We start from the raw sequence: 21,239 nt of genomic DNA on the forward strand, positions 1-21,239 counted from the left end.
GCTCACTCACACTTAGGGACAATTTGGACTGGTCAATTAATCTGACATGCATGTTTTGGGAATGTGGGAGGAAGCCGAAGTGCCCGGAGAAAACCCACGCAAGCACGGGTGAACATGCAAACTCCACACAGGAAGGCTCAGAACTGTGCTGCAGACGCGCTAACCACTCAACCACCGTACCGTGCTGCCCCAGAGTTTTACTTAATTTATTACTCACTTTATATTGTTTACTACTGATTGTTAATTTATTGTATTGTTTATTTTTGTCGCACTTCGAGTGTAGGATAAATATGTTCCTGGTGAGGTGCAATAAATATTACAAGGTTTTGTAACACCTGTCTTTTCTTTTCTGTTCAACTAACTTAAATACTGCTCGGAAAACTTCAAATTATTTGACATACAACAGCTTATCTTTAAAATAACGAAAATAGTTAATTTCCCTGGTAACTAGTTAATTATACAATAGAGTAATGCAATTACTAACTTTTTGGAAGAAGTAGTAATTATAACTAATTACTTTTATAGAAACGTGCTCAATACTGTTCAGCAGTAGTAGTACCCATTATATTCCCAAATTGACTGAACTGAAGGTTTTTTTCTTTTTAATAATATAAACCTCGTTGTTTTATAAGCATTAAATACAGTTGAGGGAGCTTTGTATGTCTCTTCCTTGCCAGCAATGAAAAAATAAACTGGTAAAACCGGATATTTGCTAAACATTTTTACCATGAGCGATTAAAAATATTACACAACTAATTCTACTGTGAACATAATACACCCCTTTTACAAAAGTATTGTACTAACTGACAGATTCAGGGCAAATATACTTCACTCCAATTACTGCTATGTGAAAAAATATGTATCTATTGTTCTGTATGGAAGGAAAGTCTTTCGAGTTGAAATCAATTATTTCTTCTCCTTCCTTTTTTTGTACAACAAAGTGTGGGTTTTATTTTAACAATTGTTTAACTACTTTTGGAATTATATGCGCTAATGGACTTTGTTTGTGCGTGTAGGGGGTTGGGTGTGTCTGAGCTGTGCTTTGTCAATAAAGAATTTATGTCATGCACATATGAAATGAAGTCAATGTTGCAATCAAAAAGTCAACATTTTGAAAGTATTAAACAAAACACGGTGAGCTGGTACTCATAATTTTGGTTTTACGAGGTGGATTGTCGCTGTAGACGCAGGTCTGTAAATTGCATCCTTTAGGCATTTTTAAATGGACATTGTGCATCATTTAGCCCCTCCTAGCGGGAAAAAAAAACTTTTATTACCCTCCGAAAATCTTTGCATAGCATTGATGCACGTTAAACATAACCTACAACACATTAAGCAACATCTTACAATAAGCTTCAGTATCAGCGTTCCTACAACTTAAGGCAAGTTAAATTCAATACTTTTGAAGACTTTTTTAATGCCTTTTGATATCAAATTGAAGACCAAGTCGACAAAAAAAAAACATGCGAAAAAACTTAGAGGCAGTTTTAAACAACTTTTTTTTGTTTTTGTTTTGTTTTTTAATTTAAATCTCATTTTGGTCTAGCTGAAAACTCTTCATCCCCAAAGATTTAGTCATAGAAAACAATAGATAAAAAAAGATATTTACAGTACAATATGGATTCTCAGCCAAAACCGGCTACTTACTAACTTTTCTGATACATTCATGAAACATTTTTGTGATGACATAACAAATTACTTTTTTATTGAATCTTTTTATTTTTAAAAGAATAAAAATCGCAATAATGTGTTCAAATTTTTCAGACTTTCGAAAATTCGACTCAGGCATTTTATTGCCAATTTTCCACTTTTATTTATTCTTTTTTCATTTATTTTTCTTAGCTTTTCACTTATTTTTGCCTTATTTATTACCTGCTTTTTTGCTTCGGTTTCCTAGCTTTTTACATATTTTTTTATTGCTTCCCAATGTTTTTCTTCATTTCGTTTCTTTTATATTTTTATTTTTGCAGTATTTTTCCACCTTTTAAGTTATTTGTTGCATAATGTTACATAATAATTAGTTATATATGTATTAACGCAACAAAACAATGTGAACATCCGCTTGCGAGCACAAAAGGCTGTTTTTAGTCAGCCAAGCTGAAAAAGCCGCTTCTCTAAAAAGAGACGGAATTTCCATCACCATGAAAAGGGATCTGCTGGGAGGGGCTGCTCCGTGGATATTAGATCGAATCGAATAGAATATACCTTTATCATCCTTGTTACAAAATGAACAGAACATATTGTGAAAAACGAAATTGGACGTGGCACTCCAGTTACACATTTAACTTTAAAGATAAAAGATTAAAAAAGACAAAAAGATGAAAATAATTTTGATATACATGAACACAAAATATTTACACAAGAAAGTGTGGGCATGTATAAGCAGAAGATATTTACATTGGGTGTTTACTTACAGGGGATCTTAGAGGTGCAATATGCCGTAGTGCAAATAGGCAACATTGTGCTAAATAAGCATAGGCATGAATACAATTTTACATCCGTATGAGGTAGCGTGTTTGCATTGGTATTCCTCCTTAAAGAGCATTTGTGGAGAGTTTCAGTTTTTTTGTGCAGTACAGTGCATCCGGAAAGTATTCACAGCGCTTCACTTTTTCCACATTTTGTTATGTTACAGCCTCATTCCAAATTGTATTAATTTAATCTCTTATCGCAAAATTCTACACAAAATACTCCATTATGACAATGTGAAAAAGTTTATTTTTTTATTTTTTTGGAATTTATTAAAAATAGAAAACTAAGAAATCACATTTACATAAATATTCACAGCCTTTGCTTAATACTTTGTTGATCCACCTTTGGCAGCAAATACAGCCTCAAGTCTTTTTGAATATGATCCCACAAGTTTAACACACCTATCTTTAGGCAGTTTTGCCCATTCTTCTTTGCAATAAGTCTCAAGTTCAATCAGGTTGGATGGGAGACGTTTGTGCACAGCCATTTTCAGATCTCTCCAGAGATGTTCGATCGGATTCAAGTCTGGACTCTGGCTGGGCCACTCCAGGACATTCACGGAGTGGTTCTGAAGCCAATCTTTTGAGATCTTGGCTGTGTGCTTTGGGTCGTTGTCCTGCTGAAAAATGAACCTTCGCCCCAGCCTGAGGTCAAGAGCGCTCTGGAGCAGGTTTTCATCCAGGATATCTCTATATATTGCTGCATTCATTTTTCCTTCTATCCTGACTAGTCTGCCAGTTCCTGCTGCTGAAAAACATCCCCATAGCGTGATGCTGCCACCACCATGCTTCACTGTAGGGATGGTATTGGCCTGGTGATGAGCGGTGCCTGGTTTCCTCTAAACATGGCGCCTGGCATTCACACCAAAGTGTTCAATCTTTGTCTCATCAGACCAGAGAATTTTGTTTCTCATGGTCTGAGAGTCATTCAGGTGCTTTTTGGCAAATTCCAGACGGGCTTCCATGTTCCTTTTACTAGATATAGATAGATAGATAGATAGATAGATAGATAGATAGATGGATAGATAGATAGATACTTTATTCATCCCCGAAGGGAAATTCACATTTCCAGCAGCATCCCTGAGCTGAGAACAGTACAATAATAAAGCCAAAAGAATGTCAAAAGAAAACAATATAAAAAAAAACAGTGTGTCGTGCAAATGCCCACTGTAGCGTGTTATATAGAATAACTAAATAGTGCTACACAGAATACATATACAGTACATATACATACTAAGGAGTGGCTTTGGTCTGGCCACTCTACCATACAGGCCTGATTGGTGGATTGCTGCAGAGATGGGTTTTCCTTCTGGAAGGCTCTCCTCTCTCCACAGAGGAACGCTGGAGCTCTGACAGAGTGACCATCGGGTTCTTGGTCACCTCTCTGACTAAGGCCCTTCTTCCCCGATCGCTCAGTTTAGAAGGCCGGCCAGCTCTAGGAAGAGTTTGGTGGTTCCAAATGTCTTCCATTTACTAATAATGGAGGCCACTGTGCTCATTGGGAGCTTCAAAGCAGCAGAATTTTTTCCGTATCCTTCCCCAGATTTGTGCCTCAAGACAATCCTGTCTCGCAGGTCTACAGACAGTTCTTTTGACTTCATGCTTGGTGTTTATGCTCTGACATGCACACTCAACTGTGGGACCTTATATAGACAGGTGTGTGCCTTTCCAAATCATGTCCAATCAACTAAATTTAGTGCAGGTGGACTACAATTAAGCTGTAGAAAGATCTCAAGGATGATTAGTGGAAAAAAGATGCACCTGAGCTTGATTTTAAGATTCATGGCAAAGGCTGTGAATACTTGTGTAAATGTGATTTCTTAGTTTTCTATTTTTAATAAATTCAAAAAAAGTAAAAAAAAAAAAAAAAACGTTTTCACATTGTCATAATGGAGTATTTTGTGTAGAATTTTGCGATAAGAGATTAAATTAATACAATTTGGAATGAGGCTGTAACATAACAAAATGTGGAAAAAGTGAAGCAGGTCAAAGAGGTGGTAGCCGGGGTGAGAAGAGTCCTTGATGATGTTTTCTGCTCTGCTGAGGTAGTGAGAGCAGGCAATGTCCTCCAAAACTGTGAAGAGAGCAACCAACGATTCTCTGGGCTGTGTTGATGACCCTCTGAAGTGTTTTCGTGTCTGCTGCCATGCACCCAGCATACCACACCGTAATGCAGTATGCTCTCCACTGTGGTTCTGTAGAAGGACACCAGCAGCTGCTGTTCCAGATGATTTTTCCTGAGCACTCTCAGAAAATGGAGTCGCTGCTGGGCCTTTCCTACCACCGCTCTGTTGTTTGCAGACCATGAGAGGTCGTCGGAGATGTGATCCACTTTTCTTTGGGTGGACAGAGCATGTTTGTGGGTGGGCACTTTGTCCTAGTCACAAGCCCATAATGTTCAGTTTCTTATTCTTTTTCTATGTAATAAAAGTTCTCAACTAAACTGCTCTCTTAAGCTTGTTTCTTCGTCCAAAAACCTGGTCAGAACACCGGAATTAAAGACCCCGCTAGACACTGATTGCCCACACCAACAACATGTAGTAGTTAAATATTACACAGTGTCACTTTAATAGATACGTGTTAGCATCTGGCATATCTCCTATCACCAGTGCCCCAAACAAGGGTTTGAACAGTGTGATAATTGGACACACCTGTACCCAATTATCCAGAACCCTTTAAAAGGACATTATGAACATTACATGCAGTCAGGTCATGGTCATTTCATTTCCACCCCAGGTCGGTTTTTTGTTTCTGGTTTATTGTTTGGACTTTTTCTTTTATTTGATACCTTGCATTTCTCATTTCGGGTTTGGGTCTATAATTTTTGTTTGGGCATTCTGTTTGTTGTTAAGTGCCTACTTGTTTGGTACTTTTGTCCTGATTTTGTTAATACCATTCTTGTTTTTGAGCACCTCTGCCCTCAAGTTCCAGCCTCCCCCACATGGGTCTATTATCTACAACAAGACACACAAAACACTCATTTTCTTCAAAATAATGTATTTACAAAACAAAGAATATGCAAACTGTATAATAAAAAAGGTGTTTTAATTTTTGCTCTGTAAGGGAATTTTTTTTATCGTTGTTTATTTCCCCCCCAGATAGAACATCAAAACACATAATTGATAATTGAGTGCAAGTGAAAAATAGATGAAGAAAAATTTGTATTTTTATGCAAACCGGGGGCCAATTGCCTAGGTAGATGTAAGCAGGTGTGGTCATGCATGCGCTTGAAATAATCAGTTTTCAATTCAACAAGGGTTGTATTTAATTGTTTATTTTTGCACCAAAAAGGGTATGGAAACTATGTTCTTTGTCTTTTTCAAAAACACACACACACACACACACACACACACACACACACACACACACACACACACACACACACACACACACACACACACACACACACACACACACACACACACACACACACACACACACACACACACACACACACACACACACACACACACACACACACACAGCTTCCCATAAAACAAAACAAAAACACAAAATAAAAATTCCAAAGTGTATCCATTTAATTGAAAAAATATAAAAACATATTATTTTTGTAACACAGATGGAAAGTACACAAACAATAACTGCTAGCTGGCCGAGAAGTGCTAATGAATTACTCAATCATTGGGTCACAAACATCAACTTCAACACTACTCACACAAAATTCTTACATGATGCTCACCTGTATACATAATAGTGCTATTTTACTTTCAAACCATATACAAACTGTTAAAAGGGGCATTCAGTCACATACAGGTATACTGGTAAGTTGTAAAAAGGTATAAAAATAAAAGTGGCCTTTTGAACGGCGTCAAGTGACCACATTTCTAGTCGATCATGCGTCCGCTCCTTATATATTTCGTTTTTTCCTGCAGCCAAGTTGCAAATGTGGAGCAAAGTGCAAGAGTTTCTCGGTGCTCCTCTACCTCATCTCAATCTTCACTCGCAGGGTAAACAGCTGTGAGACAATAAGATGTGAACGACGGTTAATTTGGAACAAGGGTAGGCAATCTAAAATGTTGAAGGAAAAAAAAAAATTGTCCGGAGCCGCAAAAACCTAAAATCCTTTTATAAGTCTTATAATGAATGCAACGCATGCTGTATGTATTTTTATTAGCCATGTTAGCCTAATATCAAAATGACCAGGCTGGATGCAGCACATTCTATGGATAATAAGGCACCACGTGACTAATCTGTTGTAGGATATCTCCTCAAATTAAACTTAATTATAATATCAATGAATTCCAGTAGGTTTCATTGCGTTGACAAGATTAAAAAAATGCAATAGAGAAATCCATCACATCACACGTCTCATCGCAGGCAATTGAGTATTCTGGCCCAGAATTTCCTATATTTGCTGTTCAGTGATATTGCATGCCATTTTAACGGCCTTTTCCTTCACTGTCTTAGTGGAGCGAGGCACGTGTTTTATTTTCTGCATTGTTTCACTTTTGTTCTGGAAGTCTGCAAATAGGTGTTCTGATATCTTGATGAATGACTCCTTCATGTAGTCATCATCTGTGAATGGTTTTTCCCACTTTATTATCTCCCGTGTTGCGGCAGTAGTGTAGTTTGGACATGCAATCCACCTCTTAAATCTATTTTTGCGCTTTTCTAATTTTGGGAGCTAAAAGTGTTTTTGCCATGTTTGTCCTCCTACAAAACCATAATAATATAAAATAAAAATATATTTTCCACCCCATTTTTTTTCAATGTATAAACATTTTTGGAAGAATGCTTTTAAAAAGGAATCCCTGAGTTACACTGACTTTAAAGTCTTCGATGTATGTGAGGAAAAAGCAGACGAAGCTGAAGGCAACGATCCACTCACACGCGGCGCTGGCCACATGAAATGGATAATCCTGAAAAATGACAAATCAGCGTTTTTGTGTTTGGCAAACCATGCATGTACTCCAGTGTCTCTTGCTATAGCTCTGATGCCTACCTTGCTTCCTGCATCTCTATGCAAGTCCTTTTGCTGAACGAAAAATGCACAAATAATGGCTGAGGCTGTTAAGGAAAAACATTTCACATGCCATTTTCAACAAAAATCTTTTTTTTTTTTCATGAAATCATACAGGTTGAGAAGTTTTGAGGGGAAATACTCCAGTCTGTGCCTTAGAGTAAAATAGTAATTGTGTTACAATGCTCGATTTATATCAGCGGTTCTCAAAGACTGAGGCGGGCCCCCCTGGGGGTGCGTGAGGCTCTGTCAAGGGAAGCGCAGGCACGTTTGAATTCAGGGAATTTTTTTCTTTACCTTTCCAAAACATGAAGTGCAATTCCTAAGTATGCAGTGGAGGCACGAAGTGGAGCAGACTCTCAAGTGACTGGAATTTATTTTGTCATTTATTTAGTTGTGTATTTTGTAGGATATCTTGTCACAACAATGTGTTATTAAAATGAGAAGACAGGTCAAACTGCCTGAGCTTTTGACCTTTTGGTAGATCAGTGATAATCAATTGGTGCACTCATCAATCAACCAATAGGTGAAAAGCTCAACCAGCTTGACCTGCCCCCCTCATTTGAATAACATTCTGTTGTGAAAAAGTAAACAAGATAATAAATAACAAAATACCAAAATAAAAGACAAAATGCTTTCAAAAAATGAATAAATTGCATTTATGCCATAAACAGTGCCGTGAAATAGTATTTGCCCCCTCTCTGATTTTTTTTTCCCCTCATATTCATTACTCATAAGGGTTTCAGATCATTAAACTAGTTTTATTATCACACACAACCCAAGGAAATACAAAAACCAATTTTGAAATGTTGGTTCTATTTATCGAGGCACAAAAAAGTAATAAAACACATCTGGCTCTATGTGAACAAGTAATTGCTCCCTGGACCTAACAGCGAGTTTGGGCACCTTTGGCAGTAATGACAGAATTTAAACATTCATGATAATTGCCAATGAGTCTTTAACATTACGGTGGAGGAATTTTGGCAAACTCTTCTTAGCAAAATTGTTGCAAATCTGCTGTATTGGAGGGCTTTCTAGCATGACCTGCCCGTTTAAGGTCACACCACAGCATCTCAATTGGATTTTAATCAGTTCCTTGATTTGGCCACCCCAGAACCTTAATTTTGTTTCTTTTAAGCAATTGAGAGGTAGACTTGTATGTGTCGTTGAATCATTGTCTTGCTGCATGATCTAAGAGTACCCTGAAGACATTTGGAGTGACATTGTGTGGACTGATGAGTTGAAAATGGAACTTTCTGGAAGGGGTGCTGCCCGTTACATCTGGCGTAAAAATGGCACAGCATTTGTCAAATGAACATGATGCCAACTGTAAAGCATGGTGGTGGCAGTGTGATGGTCTGTAGCTGCTTTGCTGCCTCAGGACTACAACAACTTGCTGTGGTTGACGGATTAATAACTTATCGGGTTTACCAGTAGATCCTGATGGAGAACGTCATGCCATTAGTTCTTGTCCCCAAACTCAAGCGCTCTTGGATTATGCAGCATGACAACAATCTGAAATGCACCAAGTCCATCTCTGAATGTGTTAAAAAAAATAGCAAAATGGTTCTGGAGTGGCCAATTAAAGAGTGGATAAAATCCAATTGAGGGGTGTGACATAAAACCATGTTATGTTAAAAAAAAAACTCCAGTATGACAGGTTTGAAATCATTTTGAAAAGAAGAGTAGGCCAAAATTTCTGGACTATTGTGACACATTACCAATAATCGTAAATAGTTCATTTTATCGCTGCCTGAGGTGGCCCCACTATTAGGTTCAAAGAGGAATTACTTTTTCACATAACGCCAGATAGGTTTTGATTTTTTTTTGTGTGCCCTAATTGATAGAATCAACATTTCAAAACGCATTTTGTATTTCCTAGGGTTGTGTGTGATACTAAAAGTGGTTTAATGGGGGCAAATACCTTTTCACGGCACTCTATGTAGTAGGTATTACGTGATTTATTTATTTGTGTAATTTATTTATGTGGCGTTTATTTTTAGCTATTCATTTATTTCTACTTTTCTTTCCACACATGGCAGGATTAGTCCCCAATTGGTGTATTATCTGTTGACCAGGAGAAAAAAAAGGATACTGGGGAAGAAGGCCAGTGAGGCGATGACTGCCACGACAAGGCGCGCTCGGCATACTCTCAAAGACGAGTCGTTCGGAAAATTGCGATAGGAGATGACGCACTGCAAGACGATGTAAAGGACGCCCGTCACAAAGAAGAGCAAAGCGCCCAAGTCATGAACCGCCGTCACGTTTGTCTCCTGCCGCACAAAGCAGAGCATTTGAGGTTTAAAACAGAGCGATAACATGATGGGGACGAAGACACTACCTGGAACGTGGCCACCACACACATTCCCAAGCAGGAGAGCATCCCCAGCACCAGCGCTGTTTTGTTGAGGTGCAGACTCTCCGGCCGGGCCAACTCGCTCAACCTCTCCACAAACTTGAACCTGTAGTAGATGGTGGCCATGCCTACACATGTAAACACATTTTGTTGTGTTGATGTATAAATGTTTGATGGTATGTAGGGGGCATTGAATGCAAATTTTTCAGCACATTTGATTTTAACTGTTTGAGGTTTGATAACCACTATGAATTAATAGTAAAGCCCCAATGTGTATTATTCGACCAGCAGATATCACTGTGCTGTCTAGTGCGAGCAAGGACCAGTGCCACAGTGCACAGCGTGGCGGCAAGATGCCGGACAAACATGGCGAAGACCTAAGTGGGGATTCCACTCTGTAAAAGAAATACAAATTTCTCCACCTATGATTTCATACAAAAAATAACAATCTAAAAGACCAGTCAAGAAAACATTGCCGGTACCGAAGCAGATCCATTAACACAATAAAAGACCGTTGAGACACTTGCTGCCCTCTGGTGGGCGCTACAGGTCTTTCAAAACTAATACAAACAGGCTCAGACAGTTACTTCCTAAGGGCCATCACAACCCTATACGAGTGCACAAAACTGTAAAAACAAACATACCAAAAAAAAACAAACACATTTTGCGACAATTTCTTTTTGATGTTGCTGAATGAAGATGATACTATTGCACGAAACGGTAGGGAAATAAATAAATTTATTTATATTATATATAGACCTTGTGAATTATACATAGATTTTTTTAAATTACTGCTCCTGAATGCTATTGCACTTATTTTCATTGCAATATCGTTACGATGCACCTCTTCATTGTGATAAAATTATAACTCAGGCCAGTTTTCTAAGCTGAGATGGCTCGGGCATCTGATAAGGATGCGCCCTGGACGCCATCCTTAGTGTCTAAGCGCTACATTGTAATTTTTCTTTTGCAGATAATAGTCTTTTATCCTTTTTTTCTTCAAAGTCTTTATTACATGTTTTACCCTAGAGTGCCTTGTCTAATCACGTTGCAACAACATTGATATCCGGGGCCACCAGAGTAGGCATGTCAGCATCATTTTTGCACACTTTTTTAAAAAGACATCTTCATTTACTGCGTGGTATATGGTCAGACTGCCAAGAAACATGGCAATGACAACAATTACAAGCCGTTCCAAGCACTTCACCCAAAATTTAAGCATTTTACTGACCTTGAAAACAATATTCAAGCATTTTCAAGGATTTCTATCACCTGTCCATTTTATTCTAAAATAAACAGATATTTTTTTTTTCCTTCTGCGCACAGCTTTTCTTTTACCTTTCGTTTTCCTTTGAAAGAAGAAGTGAGTCAATTGTGGGAAGTTAGGACAGAAGAGTGCATTGATGAATTCATGTTGCTTTGTTACTGGGAACGAGTGACTAACAGTGAATAGCAAGTAACAACACAAACCTAGTCGACCGGAAGAGGCACTTATTCCTAATGAATACATAACTATAGTTGTAAAGCATATAGTAGTCATTTTCCAGGTAAAGTAGCAATTCTTTGCTATCAGGAGATTCACCTTTGACGGTCTCGCAACTTCATGGATTTTCATCATGCATTGTGCTTTGCATTCTGATTGGCTGAACCACATGTGTCAAACAAGCGACCCGCAAACCCGATCAGGCCTGCCAACCGATTGAATTTGGTCCGCGGGACAATTCAGAAAGAAGCATAAGAGAAAAATTAACTGAATATTTAAATATTACCACCTGATGTAGTCAAAGTCAGTCGCCAATCCTAAAGCAACTGTAGCTGTATTTTAACTCTCGCTCATGCTTTCTTTCTCGCTCTCTTTCTCTCCCTTACTGTTTTTTTCTCTATTTCTCTTTTCCTCTCTTTCTCTTCCTTTCTCTTTCTTTCACTCTTTTACACGTTTTTTCTGTCTCTTTTTTCGGAGTATCCGTTTCATTCTCTCACCCTCTCTTTCCTTCACTGTCATTTGTTCTCTCTGTTCACATTTTTGTCTTTCTTTCCATTCATTTATTTTTTTCTGTCTCCTTCTTTCTTCTCTTTATATCCCTCCTTTATGTCCCTCTCTCTTTCTTTCTTTCTCTTATTGTCACTCTTTATTTCAAGTCAAGTCCAATTAAGTCATATTTATTTGTATAGCTCTTAATCACAAAATGTCTCAAAGGACTCCACGGGCTACAATTACACCATCCCCTAATCTGAAACCAACATGCGGGCAAGGAAAAATTCTAAAACCTCAACATGAGGAAAATAAACCTTGAGAAGTGTCCTCAACAAGCAGTAATTGCCCTTCCAGGATGACCAGGGTGCAATAGATTTTGCATTGGGTAACAATACACAAAACAAATTGAACAGCAGTAAGAAAAACATAGGTGAAAAGTAAAGATTTGTCCCGAAAGTGCCCGACAGCAATGACGCCTAAGGCCTCTGAATTTGTCCGAAAAGTCCATGACAGCAACAACGCAGCGTTCTTTCCCTGCTTTATTCTCTCTCATCCGCTTTTTTCTGTTTTCTTTTTCTCTCTCACCCTCTCTCACCTTCTTTCTCTGACTCACCCTCTTTTTCACCCACTATCGCCATCTCTTTTCTTCTCTCTCACCCTCTCTCTCCATCTCTCTCTCTTACACTCTCTCTCCATCTCTTTCTCTCTCGTCCTCTTTCTCTGTCTCTTTCCTTCTCTCAGCCTCCCTCTCTCTCTCTCACACACCCTCTATCTATTTCTGTCGATCTCCCTCCCCCTTATCCACTAGTCCGGCCCCAGTGAGTTTTTTTTCTATCATGTTGCCCCCAAGCCAAAATGAATTTTACACCCATGGTAAGCAGTCCCTAACAGAGTAGTAGGTATTGGTAAAAAAATATTACTGTATTTTTCGGACTTTAAGTTGCAATTTTTTTTCATACTCCGGTGACACCTATATGTATTTTTATAAAAAATTAACATTGGTAGGATGGTTTATTTTTTTGCCTAGTAGTTTAATCAATGCTTTTTTTCCTGAATAAAAGTTCTTTTGTACTACTGGGAGCTATTAAAAATTAACTACTTTTAGAGATTTAAGAAAACCTATAAACTATTTTAAAAACTAATTAACAATGACTTCATGCTCATCCCTGCACTTTTGTTTTGTTTTGTTAGTGTAGCATGAAAATTGTGAAAGGAAAGGCCTTATTTAAGCACATCGAAGAAAAGCATGTACTTGCATCATAAGGAGCTAGACAGTAGCTCTAATGATGACACAAAATGCCAAATTCCCTACAGCTCCTTTAAGTATTAACGGTTCACGGATCCCTTAACCACTTGTGTCGTCAGGGCACCACTTCCTGTGGTGTGTCTTGGGCAAGTACAGCCTGGCGGTGCTGTAAGGGAAATTATAGTTGGATTATAGTTTGAATGTGCCTTTGTGTGATGTTTTCCTCAAAAGTGGCTTAACAAAGCCAAAGATTATATCCTGGCGCTGTTTGTATTCTTGCAACAATTGTATCCTCTAGGCCAGGGGTAGGGAACCTATGGCTCTTTCTAGGAGTACCTGTGGCTCAGGGACAAATTTGATTGCATGCAAATTTTCTCCATCTTGTTCAAAACTTTAAAACCTGTTCAGATACGCGCAAAACCAAAGCTGAACTACATGGCAGTACTTTGCAGAATATATAGTGCACGTTTTTCACTACAATTTACAGTCAAGGTGTCATACGCAAAAATAAATAAATAAATAAAATAAAAAATAAAAATACCTCGTTTTGGCTGTACAACGCTAAAAAAATCCTTTATATAAAAGCTCACTATGTAATCTGTGTTCAGTGTTCAGATAACTTATGATGAATCCACAGAACAAACTGTAAATACGCCAAAACACCGGAAGAGAACTTAGTTATTTGATTGGGTGAGTGGGAGGGATGGGTGGAGCTATGCAAAAAGTGCAAGCACTCCTTTCCATCTCTCGCCCTACGCCGTCTGCGCCAAAGGTAAGCACATCAGGCTCCCTGTTTGCAGAGTGTTGTGACGATTTTACAAAATAACTGCTTGCATCTGGTTTTGAAAACAATATGTATGAAAAAAGGGTCAAAATGAGTTTAACCCATCTTGAGTAATTGCAAGAAAGAGACAAGTTTAAAGTGGTATGTTTGTTGATTTTGGGACACGGGCTCTGGCATTATTCTCTTTTCATAATTTTTCATCAAATCATCAAAAATAAGTGTGCTGAAGACTAAGCTTTTGTCTGGGGCGCGGGTTTAGCAATTTAGTAAATTTGTCTCATAATATATGGTCTGGCTCCCAAAATAAAATTAATATACCTGTATTTTGCTTGTATGGCTCTTTAAGTCAAAAAGATTCCCGACCCCTGCTCTAGGGCCTAGAGCAGGGGTCGGGAACCTTTTTGACTCAAAGAGCCATAAAAGCAAAAAATATTAATTTTATTTTGGGAAAGAGCCACACCATATATTATGAGACAAATTTACTAAATTGCTAAACCGGCGCCCCAGACAAAAGCTTAGTCTTCAGCACATTTATTTTTGATGATTTGATAAAAATTATGAAAATAGAATAATGCCAGAGCCCCTGTCCCAAATTCAACAAACATACCACTTTAAACTTGTCTCTTTCTTGAAATTACTCAAGATCAGTTAAACTCCTTTTGACCCTTTTTTTCATACATATTGGTTTCAAAACCAGATGCAAGCATTTATTTTGTAAAAACGTCACAACATTCTGAGAATAGGGAGCCTTATGTGCTTACCTTTGGCGAGAGATGGGAGGGAATGCTTGTACTTTTTGCATAGCTCCACCCATCCCTCCCACTCACCCAATCAAATGACTAAGTTCTCTTCCGGTGTTTTGGCGTATTAACAGTTCTGTGGATTCATCATAAAGTATCTGAACACTGAACACAGATTATATAGTGAACTTTTAAATAAAGGATTCGTTAGCGTTGTACAGCCAAAACGAGTTTTTTTTCCCCCCTTTTTTTGTGTGACACCTCGACTGTAAATTGTAGTGAAAAACGTGCCCTATATATACTGCGAAATGTTACTCTCGTGTTTAGCTTTGGTTTGGCTTTACGTGTACTTGGATAGGATAGACAACTACGGTTTTGAACAAGATGGAGAAATTTTGCATGCAATCAAATTGGTCTCTGAGCCACAGATACTCATAGAAAGAGCCATATATGGCTCGCGAGCCATAGGTTCCCGACCCCTGCCCTAGAGTCTAGGGGCAAGCTAACTATTAATCAAGATGCGCTTCATTTTGGTGCTGGGAAGAGCTTACAATTGTGTCCTCTTGGGGCCCGCCAACTATTAAATCAAGATGGCCTTCACTTTGATGCTGGGAAGTGCCGGGAAGCCTGCTCAAGAGTTTCCCTCCCTGCATTCTTTTATTTTCTTTTCCTTACTGCCCATTTATTATGCTTAAACGCCATCTAGCGACCAGCATTATTCACTTCATTTAAATGTGTTTTTTTTGTCTAAACCAGTCAGATTATTTTCTTACATTCATAAGACCTCACTTAAGCCAATCAGATGTGTTGTTCTATTTTTGTGCTTTCCAATAAATGAGCCTCTAGCCCAGGGGTGGCGAACACGTGGCTCTAGAGCCGAATGCGGCTCTTGGCCAAAAAGAATGCGGCTCTTTGCCTCATCATATTTTCTATATACTCTGGCTCTTTGCTTTGTTTCATGTTTTTTTTTTTTTTGGTGTGTATTGAGGGTGGACACTTTCCTTGAAATCAACACAAGAAAAATACTTGTTGTATTGTAAGGGGAGGAGTGTGTTATAGGAAATAATATGTTTTTGATTGTGTGTGTTTGTGTGTGTCTGTCTGTCATGGCAGGTCAGCGCGTGGTGTGGCTCTTTGACTCTCACAGTTAAAAATCTCGGCTCTTTGTGTCAAACTTGTTCGCCACCCCTGCTCTAGCCATAGGCGTGATTCCTTGCTGAGCCTATTTTGGAACCACGCGCCTCCGTTGGAAGGGCTATCAAAATGACTCAGAGTGTGTTCTTTTCTTCATCCTAATACAATCTCAAGTTTTAACCTGACAGGGCCCATTCAGTTCAAAAATAATACTTAAATCCAATATGACAGCAAAATTATTAAAAAATGAATAACCTATATTACCTCCCGAGTCACGTTGACCACAAATGATGAGAAGAAAAAAACACCTGTAATACTGTGCTGTCAATTAAGTCAGCATAATAATTTAAAGCCCCAATGTGTAACATTGAAGCACTAGATGGCTCTGTTGTCTGGTGCAAGCGAGGTCCCGTACCACAGAGCACAGCGTGGCGGCATGATGCTAGACATAAATGGTTTACCTATAATTTCTTTTAAAGAAAAAAATAGCATTGGTGCAATAGTATGCATTTTTGCCTGGTAATCCAAATAATGTTTTTTTTGTTGTTTACTGAATAAAAGTTTTCTTGTACCATTTGGAGGCACTCAATATTACACACTGTCCCTTCAAAGCATGGGTCAGGAATATTTCTAACACAAAGAGCCATAATTGCAAAATATTTTGATTTTTTTTTTGAGAGAGAGTTATACCATATATTTAAAGACCAAATTCAACAAAACCGCCAAACACTCTCTCCAGACCAAAGCAAAATTTTCTGCACATTTGTATGACATCAGATGATTTGATGAAATCTATAAAATAATGATAATAATGCCCATATCAACAAATAAATCACTTTGAAATGGTCTCCCTCTTGCCATAACTTAGAATGAATGCGGCTCATTTTTTTAAAATGTAATACTTTCAGAACAAGATGCAAGCAGGTCTTTTGTAAAATTGCCACAAAATACAGCAGATAGTTTTCAGCTGTATTCCCCTTTAGCGTAGAGAGAGTGAGAGACAGAGAGAGACAGAGAGACACACACAGAGAGACACAGAGAGAGAATGAAGCGTTCTGTGTGTGCATAGCCTTACCCATCCCTACCGCTAACCCAATCAAATTGTTAAGCGTGCCTTTCTTGCATTTTGGGATCTTTACAGTTTGTTCATTGGGTTTTCATCATAAAATGTCTCATCAGTGAACATACATTGTTTAATGAGCTTCGGAATGATCGGGGTGACTAAGAGAAAACTTGCATGGACAAAGTCTTATCACCAAACCATTTTTACTCATGAAAAGAGCCCATAGGTTCCCTACCCATGGTTTAAACACTTAATATAAGTATTTCAAAAATAAAAACAACTCAAGAAAGTGGGTGAATGTGTAGAATACCTGCACACGCAGAAACAAAGGTCATCAAGCCGAATATGCAGCTCTCCGGGGGGTTTGCTCCTGTGTCACTGCAAGTTGAAATCACTTTCAAGAGGAAATAAAAACAACTACAAGATGGCTGCCAAATAGGGGAGATCGGGGACCGTTGTAAAACGGGGACAGTTGAAAGTGTCAAAGTTTGAGCAATTGGAAGAGAGTTTTAATTGATGCGACTGTTATAGAATACTCCCCTTTCCATTTTGATCTAACACAAGACGTCTGAAGACTCAAATTACATGGTCTCAAATTTTATGTCGAAAACACACGTATGGGTAAGATTTCAAACTTTTTCTGTCTCACTGTTTTGTTTTGATTTCAATTATGCCAAAGATTGACACATTTCTGGCACGTGGCTGTAGTGTCCACATTATTTGCTTCTATCAATTTGGGTTTTTTTTCATGCTAGCCAAAAACCACATAGAGAAATGTTGATGGCTGCTAGGTACGGGGACTGGGTACAGTTGTAACCATTGGCGTAACAAACCCATTTTTAAGGACGCTTAACATTCAACCCAAGCACCCCCCAAAAATTAAAGCATTTTCAGAACTCTTTATCCCTCAATAAAGGACAGGATAGTCCTAGATATGATCCGCGATTGTAACTGATTGTAAAGTACACAGTCCAAAAAACCACAGCCGGCAAAATAAACGGAAAACGATACCGGTACTTAAGTTTTGATGCAGACCTGCAGAGTCCGGGTCCTGTTGAAAATAATCCAAGAAAAAAAAAAAGTATATTTCCAAAGGTAAGGGTGGGAAAAATATATATCCACTATTGTTGGCTGCGTCCACAAACACGTCTCACCTTTACTCCACTTCCCGTCAGCCCCCGTTGTTTTCACCCCTTCTTTTTGATTCGCCCGTAGAAAACATATCAGAATAAGTCTCTAAAATAAATACATTACAAAAATATACAGTTGCAAATACATATTATACATGGTTACACATATTTACAAAGAAAGAAGGTACACCGAGAGAGTTTTCAAAGCATTAATAATATTATAACTTTAATCCCAAACCGTGCCTGTGAAGGGTAGCAAAACGCTACTAGCAACACGCTCGCAACACAGTAAACGGCTCCGTTAAAAAAACATACCGTACTTGTAGTAATCACGGTAAACCGTCCCCATCTTCCTCCTTATAACTAAGGTCATCAGAGTCGTCTTCTCCAGTATGGGAAAGAGACGTCATATAGACATCGTCCCACGCAAAGTAAAGTTTACGTGCAGTAGCTCTGTTTCCTTCTTATTCGACTGCTCGATTGCATTTGAAAGCTGCGTCATGTTCCTTTCTTTTTGCAATTTGCATGGTGAGGAGTTTTTTACGCTAATTTATTTTTGTGCACAAGCTAAGAAGTTGCAGTCTTCCTCGGCGCATATATTCCACCGGTCAAAATCTTACCTTTTGTACTCGAGCGCCGCTGGCGGCTGTTCGAAAAATTACATAAATTGGCTGCATCACTGAATAAGCCGCAGGGTTGAACGTTTGGGGAAAAAGTAGCGGCTTATAGTCCGGAATGTACGGTATTTTACCACCCAACACCGTGACTTTGTTCTTTTTAACAGATAAAAGTCCTCATTTTAGCTGCATTGGATCGTAGTAATAGTTTCATCTCATCTCATCAGCTGTACCGCTTATCCTTATTAGGGTTGTGGGGGGGCTGGAGCCCATCCCAACCATCTCCGGGCAGTGGGCAGGGGACACCCTGAACTGGTTGCCAGCCAATCGCAGGGCCGTAGTAATAGTGTTTCTGCTAAACACAAACTGTAATGTGATGTTCACAAATGGGAAGTGACTCTCCTGAACAGCGTTGAGTGATCCTAAATCACTTTGAAGCCCATGTGTGTTATATCTGACCACTAGATGGCAAAGTATTTTCCAATGGGAAGGAAAACCAGTGCCACAGAGCCCAGCGTAGCGGCAAGTTGCAGGAAAAACATGGTGGTGACCAAAGCAGGGATTCAACTGTGTAAAAGAAATACATATTTTTGAACTATAATTTTTAAATAAAAATGTACATTGGTAGGATAATTCAGGTAGTTTTTTCCTAGTATTCTAATCGAGGTTGTTTTTTTTTTTTTACAGAATAAAGGTTTTGTGGACCTCTATGAAAAAAGAAAGCGGGCTAGATTTGGTAAGTTGAAAATGTAAAAGGACGACTATTCAGCCTAGCATTCTTTAAACAGTCTTAAATAAATTCACCCTCCGTGAAAAGGTTTGCAGTGCTGGCGATTAGAGTCGCAACCTCGTAGCTCGCTTTAGTAGCATTTTCATTTAACTCGCCAATCTTGTTAAAAAGTGCTGCTGTACCTTTAAAATAGATTCCAGTTGCTTTACCTTTTCACAGCGTTTGTTTACAGTTAGCTTGTCGTAGTCAGCATGTTTTGTCTGGCAGTACCTTTTGATATTATATTCTTTGAAATCTGCCTCAGTTTCTTGGGAAATTAGGCAGACGAGGTTGTTTGAAATTCTCACAAAATTCCAAGGGCAAGGTGGCAGAAGGGCTACTGCCATCATCTGTTAAAATGGTGATATATATACACAGTGGAACCTCGGTTCTCGACCATAATCCGTTCCAGAACCCTGTTCGAAAACCGATTTGTTCGATCACCGAAAATCGTTTTTCCCATTAAAAGTAGTGTAAAATCGTTTTAATCCGTTCCAACAACCTGAATGTTTACCATGAACGTAAACATGAAGCTAACCCAGGCTAATCGTACGTTTGCGTTAGCGTAATCTTCCGTACCAAAGATTACGCTAACATGAACGTGTAAAAATAAAAAAATCAGGTCGTCTATACGTCATTTAGCACCCGGGTCTCCACAAAAAGTGGTGAGCGGTTAAAGGATAAAGAAAAGAATTATGAATAGGATTTCTTACCTTTGTGGTGCTCAACAGAAGCCATGCTGTATGTATAGCAAGATCGGAAACTCGCACACCTTCTTCATATTTTGTTAGTATTTATTTCTTAAATGCAATAGTTGTACCGACTACTTTTTTTTTTTCACCTGTAGCAACTTTGCTGCTTGCACTGACTTTCTTTGGAGGCATAATTAGGGGCTAAAACACTTGGTACACCTATATTAAAAGCGAAAGTGAAAAGAAGTGCGCGCGCATGTCATAACAGTTCTTCACGAGGGGTGGGGGCAATCTACACGATCTACACCCGTACGCTGCTCAGCATCGCACCCTAGCGTACCGGCGTTCGAACTCCGATTTTTTGAACGAAAAGCGAAGCAAGAATTTCTCTAAATTTTTGGTCGAGAACCTATTTGTTCGAACTGAGGCGATCGAAAACCGAAGTTCCACTGTATATATATATATATATATATATATATATATATATATTGATATATATATATATATATATATTATATTTTTGTAAGCGCAAATTTATTTCATACTTTGTTTCATGGTGGCGGGCTACATATTGATGATTGTACGAGAGAGGTCACGGGCCAGTAAAATTTTTATCATGAGCCGTAACCGACCCCGGGCCGGGCTTTGGACATGCTGCTCTGGGTGCTCACCCCCAAAGCTCTGAACCTGAAATTCCCAATTCTAAAACTCTGTATATCTCTGTTTGAGAGACTGTCACAGACTTTGGATCAACTTAACGCTCTACCACTGATGTCTACTTACGAAAGACTAATTAAGGTACCATGTCTAAAGTTCGACTAGCACAGAAGATATTAAATTAGGCAGGGAGAAAGCAACGTGTGTTACAACTGTACCCGTTCTCTCGTAAGTTTCGTTTTTTCTTTCGAAGCGTGGGAGTTGAACAATCACTCGGGCGGCAGGGAGTTTTCCCTCTAAGCAGGAAAGCGAAAGAAAACTTTAAAGAGAAGAGTTAATCGTTTTTGTCTCACCTTATGTAGGGGAAAAACACGTCCACGTCGTGCATAAACAGTGCGATGACGTAAGACACGATGAAGGTGCTGGAAGACCAAACCACCAAGAAAACGGGCAAGAAGCATGAACCTTGTGTGAACCACCACATGGCTCGCAGCGATCAGGACGAGCGGTTCTGTCCTGGGGTGACCTCAGAGAGAGTTGGGGAGGTGGGGACTGGGAAGAAGTGTAATTTTTCGAAACCGCTAGTCACGTGGGTGGCTTCCTTAAAATGATTCAAGTTTGTCA

General features: G+C 38.8%; 1 protein-coding gene across 1 annotated transcript; it reads right to left on the minus strand.

Moving 5' to 3' along the window:
- Nucleotides 1-5,992: 5,992 nt before the first annotated feature.
- On the minus strand, nucleotides 5,993-21,239 carry dram1 (DNA-damage regulated autophagy modulator 1). The gene is made up of 7 exons (XM_088348303.1): nucleotides 20,969-21,239; nucleotides 17,061-17,128; nucleotides 9,794-9,936; nucleotides 9,548-9,725; nucleotides 7,435-7,493; nucleotides 7,259-7,351; nucleotides 5,993-6,447 (listed from the first exon to the last, which is right to left on the minus strand). Exons 1-7 carry the CDS (start codon nucleotides 21,097-21,099, stop codon nucleotides 6,412-6,414), a joined length of 708 nt encoding a protein of 235 aa, XP_088204429.1. The 5' UTR covers nucleotides 21,100-21,239; the 3' UTR covers nucleotides 5,993-6,411.

The sequence above is a fragment of the Urocampus carinirostris genome, chromosome 11 (genome assembly GCF_059441175.1).
Source record: "Urocampus carinirostris isolate Australia breed hairy pipefish chromosome 11, RoL_Ucar_1.0, whole genome shotgun sequence".
Taxonomy (NCBI): Eukaryota; Metazoa; Chordata; class Actinopteri; order Syngnathiformes; family Syngnathidae; genus Urocampus; species Urocampus carinirostris.

What these genes read in the sequence shown, in the direction of transcription:
- dram1 (XM_088348303.1), bottom strand. Translation starts at nt 21,099, where the DNA reads ATGTGGTGGTTCACACAAGGTTCATGCTTCTTGCCCGTTTTCTTGGTG. An exon ending in GTGTGGTGGCCACGTTCCAG is followed by an intron (nt 9,726 to 9,793) that starts GTAGTGTCTTCG and finishes TTTGTGCGGCAG; the next exon opens with GAGACAAACGTGACGGCGGT. An exon ending in CATACATCGAAGACTTTAAA is followed by an intron (nt 6,448 to 7,258) that starts GTCAGTGTAACT and finishes ATTGTCTCACAG; the next exon opens with CTGTTTACCCTGCGAGTGAA.